At 54.4% G+C, this 12,156-nt stretch overlaps 1 protein-coding gene across 2 annotated transcripts; it reads left to right on the top strand.

Annotated features, from left to right (window-relative positions):
* Positions 1 to 1,761: 1,761 nt before the first annotated feature.
* Positions 1,762 to 10,331, top strand: KPTN (kaptin, actin binding protein). 2 transcript variants are annotated; one of them, XM_005219311.4, is made up of 12 exons: positions 1,762 to 2,078; positions 2,453 to 2,535; positions 2,640 to 2,724; positions 2,816 to 2,870; positions 4,413 to 4,488; positions 4,616 to 4,689; positions 4,910 to 5,019; positions 5,239 to 5,316; positions 6,443 to 6,518; positions 7,478 to 7,613; positions 7,961 to 8,143; positions 9,933 to 10,331. In XM_005219311.4, the coding sequence occupies exons 1-12, from the start codon at positions 1,853 to 1,855 to the stop codon at positions 10,089 to 10,091; spliced, it is 1,341 nt and encodes a 446-aa protein (XP_005219368.1). In that variant the 5' UTR covers positions 1,762 to 1,852; the 3' UTR covers positions 10,092 to 10,331. The 2 variants fall into 2 exon arrangements, with proteins under 2 accessions (XP_005219368.1, NP_001069473.1); NM_001076005.1 differs by having other exon boundaries at positions 1,800 to 2,078; positions 9,928 to 10,331.
* The last annotated feature ends 1,825 nt before the right edge of the window (positions 10,332 to 12,156 follow it).

Below are 12,156 nucleotides of genomic sequence, written 5' to 3'. Positions count from 1 at the left end.
AGAACCCTGGTCGGGGAACTAGATCCCACATGCTGTGATTAAGACCTGCCACAGCCAAATAGATTATTTTTTTAAAGCCTGAAGAATACATTCTTTAGAAGTGGAAGAAGACTCCCCTCCCCCCATTTAATCCCGGAGTATCTGTTAAGCACCTACTGTGTACCATGCCCTGGTACAGTCCCTGGGGTTACAGCACTAACCAACATAGCTAGACCTGCATTTGACACAAACTCCTTTCTTTTCATCACCTTCCAGATCGAAATCTGCCTTGGAAAACTCTCTTCTCATGCTTCTTAGGCAACAGTGTCCCAGCTGCTTGGCAAAGGGTCTGGTACATAGTTTGGGGATCTTAACATATTTACTAAATGCTCACTTCATGTCAGGCCTTGTGGTCCAGGTTTTGGGGATTTGACTGTGAACAAAGGAGATCCACTCACTGCCTTCATGGGTCTTGCAGTCTGCATTTGCATGCGTGTGTGCATGTTCTCTTTCTGCCTGGAAGCAGGTGACAGAATATTATTCAAGGTGGCCAGGACAGCTGGCCAATTCGTGTCTTCTGGAAATAACATACCTGTATACACAGAGTCCCCACACCCTTGATGCTCTTCTAAGGACAAACACATATATACATGAATCCCAGAAGACCTTATCCTTTCTCCAGCACTTACTATCGCATCAGTCAAGGAATTTATTCTTCCCCAGCCTCCGTTTCGTTTTCTATAAATTGGGGTAATAAACTTCTTTCCAGGGTTGTTGCAAGAGTTTATTGAGATAAATTCATAAAGGATATCTTGGCACAGAGTAAGTGCTCAATACATGTTGAATAAATGAAGGAAGGGAAACAAGAATAGGGTAGCTGTGAGGATTCAGTGAGATCATCAGCCAACATGACTGACATAAAGTCAGCTTTCAGTAAAGAAAGAAAAAGTGAAATGTTAGTTGCTCAGTCCTGTCTGGCTCTGGGACCCAATGGACCGTAGCCCACCAGGCTCCTCTGTCCATGGAATTCTCCAGGCAAGAATACTGGAGTGGATAGTCATTCCTTTCTCCAGGGGATCTTCTTGACCAAGAGGTCAAACCCGGGTCTCTGGCATTGTAGACAAATTCTTTACCATCTGAGCCACCAAGGCTTTTTCAGTAAATAAGGTGAAGGTTATTTGCCAGGACAGATAGCTAGAACTGTTTCCTTGGGGTAAGCAGAATGCACTTCACCACTTTCAAGGTGATGGTAGAGAATCCCCTGGTGGTCCAGTGGTTAGGACTAGCGCTTTCACTGCCTACGGTCTGGTTCAGTGCCTGATGGGGGAACTAAAATCCCGTATACAGCACTATGAGGCAAAAAAAAAAAAAAAGTTGAAAGTGATGTGATTGAAACAATAAACTATGGCGCTATCTTGTTTGGGCTCCAATACTGACTGCGGCTTCTAGCCGATCTAAGACAAATTATTTTGTGCCTCAATTTCTTGATCGGTCAGACATAGTATCTGCCTCTGCCTACTTGTGGGTTTTAAGTAAATTGATAAATAAGCACTTAGTTCCTGGCATGTAAAGGTTATACTTAGTTTTGTGTTTCTTATTCTGCTTTCAGCATATCCCAGAGCAAGGGCTACCACGTCCAGCCTTTAGGTCATCATCTGCAAATCGCAGTAGCCTCGGCCCTGAAAAGGACCAAGCAGGAGCGCGCAAGCGCGTTAAAGCAAAGTCTGGAGGGCAGCCCGGCTGGCGGCCATCTTTGTAAAGGGCAGCGACGGCAGCTTCTTCACGTAATCGGTCTGCGCGCCCCGCGGGTGCCCGGCGATCCACGGGTAGAGCAGGCCGCTGTGGGGGCTCTGGGAATGAGTGGTTGAGGGACATGATGGGGGAGGCGGCCATGGCCGCAGGGCCTTGCCCGCTGCGCGAGGACAGCTTCACACGCTTCTCGTCACAGAGCAACGTGTATGGGCTGGCAGGAGGCGCGGGCGGGCGCGGGGAGCTGCTGGCCGCCACCCTTAAAGGCAAGGTGCTAGGCTTCCGCTACCAAGACCTCCGACAGAAAATCCGGCCCGTGGCCAAGGAGCTGCAGTTCAATTACATTCCCGGTGCGTGGCGCCGTCGGGCTGGGGGCTCGGAACGTAGTGTTGAGGTTTCTGAGGCTCTGTCTTGACCCAGGTCACCGTGATGGGCGAATGGGATCAGGGTGATGGTGATTGAAGGGGGTCGAAGCTGGTGATCTGGAGGCACTGGGGTCAGAAGACAGGGATAATAGGGGCCTGAAGTAGTTCGGGTTCAGGATGACTCAGAAACCAGGATTACTCCTACCCTGGTGATGGTGAGCAGGACCCATTGGGACCCAACAGTCATAATTTGTGGTGGTCAGAGATGACTGAGCCGTAGAGGTCAGGGGTCACCGTGGTTGGAAATATTGGGGTCACGAGCCTGCCTGAAATGTGAACTTTGAACTCTCCTCTCCCAGTGGATGCAGAGATTGTCTCCATTGACACCTTCAACAAGTCACCCCCAAAGCGGGGTCTGGTTGTGGGGATCACGTTCATTAAGGTACCTGGAGCCCATTCATCTATCCGTTTTCTCCTCCTTACTGAGTCTTCCCCAAATCCCTCTTGCTACCTCTGCCTTCCCCTGAGGCCAGTCTCCTCTCCCAGGATTCTGGGGACAAAGGCAGCCCCTTCCTTAACATTTACTGTGACTACGAGCCTGGCTCTGAGTACAACCTCGACTCCATTGCCCGTAAGTGTGGCCCGGAGGGAAGGAGGGATGGGGAAAGGGTGGGGGATGCAGTCCCATCCCCGGTACCTAACTGCCTCCACTCCCCCTGCAGAGAGCTGCCTGAACCTGGAGCTCCAGTTCACTCCTTTCCAACTATGCCATGCAGAGTAAGTAAATCACAGGCTTGATTCATTAAGGAGTGTATGTGCGCACGTGTGTGTGTGTGTGCGCGCGCGTGTTGAGAGAGCAGAGGCTGTAGCATACTGAAGACCACAAACCTACCTATAAACAATCAGACTCGTTTTGTTTTTTAGAGCATCATGCATTTAAGGTAGCCGTGGACCATACTCAGCTGATGGGCTACCATTTTGCAATCCCTGAACTAGATGGTGTTAGTCACTCAGTCGTGTCCGACTCTTTGTGACCCCATGGACTGTAGCCCACCGGGCTCCTCTGTCCATGGAATTCTCCAGACAAGAATACTGGAGTAGGTAGCCATTCTCTTCTCCAGGGGACCTTCCTGACTCAGGGATCGCACCTGCATCTCCTGCATTGCAAGCAGATTCTTTACTGTCTGAACCACCAGGGAAGCCCCTGAACTAGATAATTTGAGGGTTAATTGAGTGCCTCATTTCCAGACATGTAGAACTCTTAAGTTTTGATATTCTAGATTAAGGCATTCCAAGATCCAGAAATGCTTTTTTTTTTTTCTTGAGTTATTAGCTCTGAGATTCCAAGATCTGAAAGATCTACAGTTGATGATTCTGAGATTCTGTAATATTAAGGTCCTAACATTATCATATCTCAAGGAGACAGAATACAGACCATGTCGAGTACTGATGTTCTAGGATCCCAAAATATAAGAATCCCATTCTGGAACACCAGTGTTCTAGCACGGGAGTTGCCAAACATTTTCTATTTAGTCTGTCTCACAGCTACTCAGGTTGGCCTCTGTAACAAGAAGGCAGCCATGGAAACTGTATAAATGAATATGTGTGGCTGTGTTCCAATAAAACTTTATTTACAAAAACAGGGGAGAGACTCCCCTGGTGGTCCCTTGGTTAAGATTGCACTCCCACAGCAGGGGGCATGGGTTCGATCCCTGGTCAGGAAGCTAAGACCGTGCAAGCCATGTGGCATGACCAAACAAAACAGTGAGTTAGATTTAGCCTGCAGGTCATAATTTGCCAACCTCAGGTCTATCAGATGAAAGTTTGAGAAACTGAAGTTTCTAACCCATAATATTCTGGGTTCTATGATCTGGATAGTCTACCAATTCTGAGTCTGAATATCATGATGGCAATTCCCAAAAGTTCTAGTGTCTTGAAGGAGACAGAAAACAGAATTTCTAGAACACTGGGGTTCTAGGGTAAAGAGATGCTAGTGTTCTGAGGTTCTGCAGCCCATTCTCAGAGCTCCATGTTCATTCCTGAACCCACATCCAGAATGAAGATTCTAGCAGGTGAGGGCTCTAGAAACAGAAGGTTCTAACGTGCTGAGTTTCTGAGATTGGAAAGCTCTACAATCCTGTGATTCTTCAGGGGTCAGTTTCTACAGTTCTGCATCTTCGCTGTGGATCCAGTGTCTGAAGCCTAGAATGACAGGGTTCTCGCAAGCAAGAGTTTTTTCAAGAGGAGGGTTTTAAAACTGACGAACTCTACCACACTCAAGGTCCACCGTACTGGGGTTCTAGAGTTTTTTGCTTTCAGGGTCCAGGTCGGGGATCAACTGGAGACCGTGTTTCTCCTGAGTGGGAATGACCCAGCCATTCATCTGTACAAGGAGGTGAGGTGGAGGAGGCGTGGTAGGCAGCCCTGCTGGAGCCACCGTGGACTGGGGTCGGGGCGTGGGGGGGGCGGTGTGTGAGACCAGCCACTGACTCCAAGCGGGTGGTGGGTCTCTGTTCCCCCAGAACGAGGGACTGCATCAGTTTGAAGAACAGCCTGTGGAAAACCTCTTCCCAGAGCTCACAAACCTGACCAGTAGGTAGGCGAGCCCTCGACAGGCCAGCAGGGACCGGGGCAGGCGGGCTCCGAGAAATCCTAGTGGTGGGAATTGAGCCCTAGGGAAATCAAGCCCAGCGGAGGCCCAAGGCTCTTCTGGGGGGAAGGGTAGGGTGGATGCTTGTAGGGAGGCGGAGGTGGAGGGTGGGGGCTGGGACCTGGTGACGACCCGAGGGCCCCTCTGTCCACCTGTCCACCCCCAGCGTCCTGTGGCTTGACGTGCACAATCTGCCCGGCACATCCCGGCGACTCTCAGCTCTGGGCTGTCAGAGCGGTTATGTCCGCGTCGCCCACGTGGACCAGCAGAGTCGAGGTGATGACGGGGCGGGGCTCGGACATGTTTAGGGGCGGGGCCTTGGGGGTGGGGCCGGCGCTCAGGACTGGGGGTGGGGCCTTGGGGCGGGGTGGGCGCTCCAGGCTGGGGGCGGGGCCTTGGGGGCGGGGCCGGCTCTCAGGCCTGGGGGTGGGGCCCGGGGCGGGGGCGGGCACTCAGTGCTGAGGGCGGGGCCCTGAGTCCTCGCTCTCCACACAGACGTCCTGCAGACGTGGACCATCATTCAGGACGGCCCCATTTCCCGAGTGATCGTGTTCAGCCTTTCGGCCCCCGAGGGTGAGCTCCGGACGTGGGCTCGGCTCCCCCCACCCACGTTTGTACCCCTCTCCCTAAACGTCCGGCTCCCACAGTTCCTTCCTCCTTTCCTCCTGGGTGCCCCACTCCGGCCCAGGAGTTACTGTGCCCCCTCCCTCCCCCCACGCTCCTGAATTTCACTCCCAGCTACTTAGCCCGGTGGTGGTCTAACCTTTAACCTGACCTTTTACCCTGGAGTTGAACTTCCACCTTCCCCTTGGTGTCTCTAACCTTTACCCCTCTCTGTGTCACTTCCCCTGATCCCCATCTCGGGCCTCAGGACTTGCATTCTTTGTCTTGCTGCCATTCAGACCCAAATTCTTCTCATGGACTCAGCACTGTCCCCGGACTCGCGGTCTCTCCTTTCCCTCCACGTGTTGATCTGTTCCTCTTACTCTGGTCTGTCCGTCTCTCGTGTTTTTCTTTTTCTTTCTCTATTTGGCTGTGTTGGGTCTAAGTTGTGGCATACGGGATCTTTCCTTGCTACGCACAAACTCTCTAGTTGCGGCGCTCAGACTTGGTTGCTCTGTGGCGTGTGGGATCTCAGTTCCCCAACTTGTGTCTCCTGCATTGCAAGGCAGATTCTTAACCACAGGACCACCAGAGAAGTCCTTGGTGTTTCTCTTGGTCTGACCTCTGTGGTCTGTCTTCCATCCCTCCTCCTGTGGTTTACTCCTGATACCCCTACGGTGATCTGAGGACTTTCATATTCTCATCTAACCATGTTCTCATATAACCTGGTGGTCTAACCTTGAATTTTGTCTTGACTTTGCACCTCATGGCATGTGGGATCTTAGTTCTTAGTTCCCCAACCAGGGATCAAACCTGCATCTGCTGCACTGGAAGCACAGTCTTAATTCCTGGGCCACCAGGGAAGTCCCCTAACCTTGGGCTTTTTAAACTGTTATCCAACACCTGTTCCTCCTCCTGACCTCTGACCTCCATCCTCCTCTCGTGGTCTAACCTCTAACCCTCCACCTGTAACCAACGCATCGTCAAGCCTTTCTACCAGAAGCCTAACCTGTGTTCCTCTCAGGTATGGAGGGGTGGGGAGGAGGGACCTGGGACCTGTCCCCTCACACCTCCCCCACCTCTGTTCCTTCTCCAGAGACAGAGGACAGGCCACAGCGGGAGGAATACAGCGTGCTGGTGGCCAGCATGTTGGAGCCGGCAGTGGTGTACCGGTGAGGGGCACATGGGGGCGGGCGGGCCCCATGCCTTTGCACCACGGCCTAACCTGTTCATTCTCTGCAGAAAGGAAAGCTTTGGGTGTGGTGGTTCAGGGCTGGGTGGGTAAAGATGTCCGTGTCCCAGGGAGAGAAGCACCAAGTGTTTAAATCTAGAACTTGTAGGAGACGTGCTGAGACCTCGGGGTGGGAACTGAGATGTCCAGCCCCATCTGGGATGGGGATGTGTGCTCGGTTATTCAGTCCAACTCTTTGCGATCCCCATGGACCGTAGCCTGCCAGTCTCCTCTGTCCATGGGATTCTCCAGGCAACAGTATTGGAATGGGTTGCCATGCCCTCTTTCAGGGGATCTTCCCACCCCAGGGGTCAAACCTGCATTGGCAGGTGGGTTCTTTTACCCCTGCCACCACCTGGAAAGCTCCCTGGGGTACAGAACATGTTGCAGGTATTTAACCACTGGCTCTGTGTGGGAGAAAGCCCTGGTTTGTAGCGTCTGCCCACTTCAATGCTCTCACCACGGTGGGATTTCGAGTCACTGACACAATGCCAACACACTCTCAGAGTTTCTGAAAATGTCCCAGTCAGCTCCTGTGAGCCAGTGCAAGCCAGCTGTGCATACTTGGTGGGCCGTGAAGGTGTCCAGTGTTGGGTCCGAGCTCTCAGGCTCCAGAGGATTATGCGGGTGTCCAGACTGGAGGTGACAGGGTCACCAGAAGGAATGGTGTGGGTTTCCACATGGGAGTGAGATGATCCCACCTTCAGGGGACCGTGTGAGTGTCCGGATCGGAGATGCCTTGGGCACCTCTAGGTGCATAGGAGGATGGTCAGCTTGGAGACGAGGGTGTCCAGGCTTCAGCAGGAACAGAGCCTCCAGACCTGACACGTGAGGATCTGGTGCTCAGGGTGGCAGGCACTGCACTTGACTCCAGTCTTCTTGCTGTGTTCTGACCCCCAGCGACCTGCTGAGCCGGGGGCTCGAAGACCAGCTTCTCCTGCCGGGCAGCGACCAGTTTGACAGCGTCCTCTGTGGCCTGGTCACCGACATCGATCTGGATGGGCGGCCGGAAGTACTGGTGGCCACCTATGGACAGGTGGGGCCCAAGGGGTGGGACTGTCACGCTTGCCTTCCCTCGTGGGACCCCAACCCCCCCGTGTGACCCCGACCCCTCAATGTGACCTTGAGCCCTATGTGACCCTGATCCCCCGGTGTGACCTTGACCCCCATGTGACCTTGACCCCCATGTGACCCCATCCCCCTGTGTGACCCTGATCCCCTCGTGACCCTGACGCCCACCGTGTGACCCTGACCACCCTATGTGACCTCAACCCCGTGTGACTCTGATCCCCCCATGTGACTCCAGTCCCCCTGTGTGACCCTGGTTCCCCGCCACCGTGACCCCGATGCCCACCGTGTGACCCTGACCCCCCACCCCTGCAGGAGCTGCTCTGTTACAAGTACTGTGGCCCCGGGCGTGGGCTCCCCGGGGACCAGCATGGCTTCCGCTTGCTGTGGCGGCGGGGCTTCTCCAGCCCCCTGCTGGCCATGGCACATGTGGACCTGACCGGGGACGGCCTGCGCGAGCTGGCCGTGGTCTCCCTGAAGGGCGTGCACATCCTGCAGGTAGCCGGGGGCCCTGAGGTGGAACTTCTCACCCGCCTTAGTGAGGGCGTGTCCTCAGGGGAGAGGGAGCTCTGGGGCCTGAGGCCACCTTTGGGCAAGGGGGGCAGTCTTGGCTGCAGGCCTCCTCCTGGGTGCAGAGCGTGGGGTGTGACTCCTTTTGGTCCAGGAGAAGGGGGCTGGGGCCTCATAGCGAGGGGCGAAGGGGGCTTGGCTGCGGCATCCATCACCCCCGTCCCCCGGGCCTTCCTCAGCCCCCCGCACTTCTGTCCTTCTGTGCCCCCACTCTGTCTGACTCTGTCCCTTCCCCAGCCTGGATCCATCCCCTGAGCTATTTGTACCCTCCCACTGCCCCCTGACCTCAGCCCTCCCCCTGCAGGCACCCCCTCTTCCTCATGTGTGGTCCGCTTCACTCTACTCAGGATCTCACTTCCAGCCTGTCTCCAGCTTTCTGCCATAGTTTAACCTCGAGCCCTTCCACTCTGGTCTAACCTCTGAACTTTCCACTGCGGTCATGCCCTTGACCTGCTGTCAAATGGCCAGCCTTCTCCTGTACTTTGACCTCTCACCCTCCCACATCAGCTTCACTGCCCTTATGGTTTAACATCCAACCCATTCCCATGGTCCAAGGTCCAGCCTACAACCATCCCTTTCTATTTAACCTCCAACTAATGTAGATGAGATTTCCCCAATGGCTCAGCAGGTAAAGAATCCGTCTACAGCTCAAGAGACAGGTTTGATCCCTGGACTGGGAAGATCCCCTGGAGGAGGAAGTGGCTACCCACTCCAGTATTCTTGCCTAAAAAATCCCATGGACAGAGTAGCCTAGCAGGCTATACAGTCCATGGGGTCGCAAAGAGTTGAACACAACTGAGCTACTAAGCACAGTGTAGTATAACCTCTGACCTTCTCCCTGTGACCTGACACCCACCCTTCAGCTACGAGGTATCTCTGTCTCCTTATCTGCTGTTTGCCTTCCCCCTCCCTCTGGCCTGACTCCAGGCTCCTCACCTGAGCGCTTGTCTGCTGGAGTCTAACCTTACTGCCTCCTCTGAAGGTTTTGCTGGGGCCTCTTCCTTCAGCCTTGCCATCAGGGGAATGGTCCAGATTAGACCACATGGAGATAGAGGCCGGGCCCCAGGGAAAAGGCGTGAGGTTGAACCACAGTGCATGGAATGAAGGATGAGGAGGGATCTGAGGCTGGGCCAGAGTGCAAGGGGCTTCCCCTCCACCTCGCTCACATACACTAGCCTCTTGCCGTGTTCTGTTTCAAGCCGTTGCGCAGTGACCTCTGCACTCTGTCCCTGTCTCAGGATCTAACCTCAGACCCTCCAACCCGGGTCTGGCTCCATCCCTCTCTTGTCCACTGTGGTCTGCTCCTTCTTGGTCCTGTGGGCCTGACCTTTTCTGCCAGGGTCTCACCTTTGTCCCCATCTGCCGTGGTCTAACCTCAGCCTCTGTTCAGTGGTCAGTCCTTGCTCCCATGTAACTCGAGCTCCCCTTCATTTTGATTCTTCCCCTTCCCCTCCGCCCCAGGTTCTAACCTCAGACCCACACATCTGGGGCTGGGCTTTGTCCCTCCTGCTGGAAATTCACAGAAGGCCATGCCCCTGAGTCTGACCTTCACCACATCATGGAGGCCCGTTCCCACCCCCTACGTGGTGGTCCTCTCTCCAACCTCTGGTCGTGGCTAAGCTTCCAGCTTTGAGGGGGGTGGTGTAACCCGTACCCCTCCAGCTGCATCCCACCTCTGCCCGCCTCCTTCCTCCTCCTCTCGTTCCCCACAGCACAGCCTGATCCAGGCCTCAGAGCTGGTCCTGACCCGGCTTCGGCGTCAAGTGGAGCAGAGGAGACGTCAGCCACAGAAGATGGGGGACAGGGTGGGTTCCGGGCCTGCCGAGACCCTGGCTTCCTGAGCACCCACTCACTGCCCACCCCAAGTCTGAAGTAATGCCTTGGGGCGCTCACCTACATGGCGGGGGGAACATCCTGAAGGAGGGGCTGGTCCCCCCCCAGATCCACCCCCGGGGTGATGGAGCCGTGGGTCCTGCTCTGAGCCTGCCCCCGCGTGCCCTGTGACCCGCACTCCCCTCTCTGTGCCTCTGTGTTCCCATCTGAAAATGGGATGATCTCACCCTCCATGAGAATTGCTCAGTGACGATGATTTCTATATCCAGAGGAACCAAACTCACACTCGTCTCCATCGTTTTGTTCGGCAAGCGTTTGACGAGGGCCCACGATGTGCCAGGCTGAATGTCAGGAGCTGGATTTCCCCGGAAGAACTGAGGGAGGGGACTCTGGGGACTGGGGATCCAAAGTCAGACCCAGGAGTGGGACTGAAGTGGAATTGCAGTGTAGATTTCAGAGAAAAGAAAGGAAGTTAGGCCCTCCGAGGAAGACTGAAGTTCATCCTCCACGGGAAGACTTCGAGGTTAGACGTTTGCACATGAGCTCAGGTTAGACCCCAGTGGGAAACTCTGGATCTTGGGTGAGGGCTCAGTGGGATGATAAGGAGATTGAGCCTCAGAGGAAAGGATATGGCTGGAAAGGACTGTCATGGGAGACTTCCCTGGTGGTCCAGTGGCTAAGACTCCATGCTTCTGATGCAGGGGGGAAAGTGAAAGTGAAGTCGCTCAGTGTCACAAAGTATCTGACTCTTTGCAACCCCATGGACTGTAGCCCAGCAGGCTCCTCTATGGAATTCTCCAGGCAAGAATACTGGAGTGGGTTGCCATTTCCTTCTCCAGGGAATCTTCCCCCACCCAGGGATTGAAACTGGGTCTCCTGCATTATAGGCAGACGCTTAACTGTCTGAGCCACCAGGGAACCCAGGTTCAATCCCTGGTCAGGGAACTAGATCCCACATGCTGTAACTAAAAAGATCTCTTATGCTGCAACTAATACAGCCCAGCCAAATGAATAAATAAATATTTAAAAAAAAACAAGACTCATGCGGAAGCCACAGATTGTAACAGAGGGCCTGAGGTCAGACGCCCTGTGAATAATGCTGGAGTTGGACGCTAGCAAAAGTTACTATGGCTAGACCTCACACCTTCCCTGGTGGCTCAGACAGTAGGAATCTGCCTGCAATGCAGGAGATAACAGGTTTGATCCCTGGGTCAGGAAGATTCCCCCGGAGAAGGGAATGGTTGCCCACTCCAGTATTCTTGCCTGGAGAATCCCATGGGCAGAGGAGCCTGGTGGGTTACAGTCCATGGGGTCACAAGAGTTAGACACGACTGAGTGACTCACACTTTCACTACTTTCATACCTTACACCAGGGGTCAAAGTTAACACCCTACAGAAAGTGATTGAATTTAGGTCCCCACAGGGGAGTACTGAGACGAGCCCCAGGAAGACAGGACCCAGGCTATACTGTGCTAGAAAGGACTAAGGGTAGTCCTAATTGAAAAGCCCGAGAATGGGAGCCGGGCACCTCCCCTGGTGGCCCAGTGGTTAAGAATCTGCCTGCCAGGGGACATGGGTTCGATCCCTGGTCCAGGAACTAAGATGCCACAACTACTGAGCTTATGCACTCCAGAGCCCATGCTTGGCAACGAGAGTTTGTGCACCACAATGAAGACTCAGCATAGCCAAAAACATATAACAAAGAAAAGCCCAGGGGATTAGGGGACCCCGTGGCTGTAGGAATTGTCCCTCCTGTGGCCACTTCCATGGCACCAGAGAAGGAATCCAGGCCTCCATCACAGGGACCAGAGGAGGGTGGGGGTGACAGGAGAAATATTGTCAGGAATAGAATCCTGTCCAGAGGGTTGGGGACCCATTCCTGAGCAGGGGAGGGGAGAGGGGGGTCCAGGTTGGTCGGGGGATGGGGCACTGCTTCCTCCCTGGCAGTTGAGGGGGAGGGGAGACTCCTGCTTCCTGGTGGGGAGGGGCAGGCACTACAGTCATTCTGGCCATCTGTCCACCTCCTGCCGTGGAAGTCCACACGTCAGTCTGACCATCTGCACCGCAGAAGACCAGGCTGGCTACCAGTGCCCCTCGGTGGGTCTTCG

The sequence above is a fragment of the Bos taurus genome, chromosome 18, assembly GCF_002263795.3.
Source record: "Bos taurus isolate L1 Dominette 01449 registration number 42190680 breed Hereford chromosome 18, ARS-UCD2.0, whole genome shotgun sequence".
NCBI lineage: Eukaryota > Metazoa > Chordata > Mammalia > Artiodactyla > Bovidae > Bos > Bos taurus.
Note: the sequence above shows the minus strand (reverse complement) of the source record. Positions and strands in the feature narration are given on the sequence as shown.

Coding starts and splice junctions, on each gene's coding strand:
- KPTN (XM_005219311.4), top strand. CDS start 1,853: ATGATGGGGGAGGCGGCCATGGCCGCAGGGCCTTGCCCGCTGCGCGAG. Junction 4,489..4,615: donor CCATTCATCTGTACAAGGAG/GTGAGGTGGAGG, acceptor CTGTTCCCCCAG/AACGAGGGACTGCATCAGTT. Junction 5,020..5,238: donor CGTGGACCAGCAGAGTCGAG/GTGATGACGGGG, acceptor CTCTCCACACAG/ACGTCCTGCAGACGTGGACC.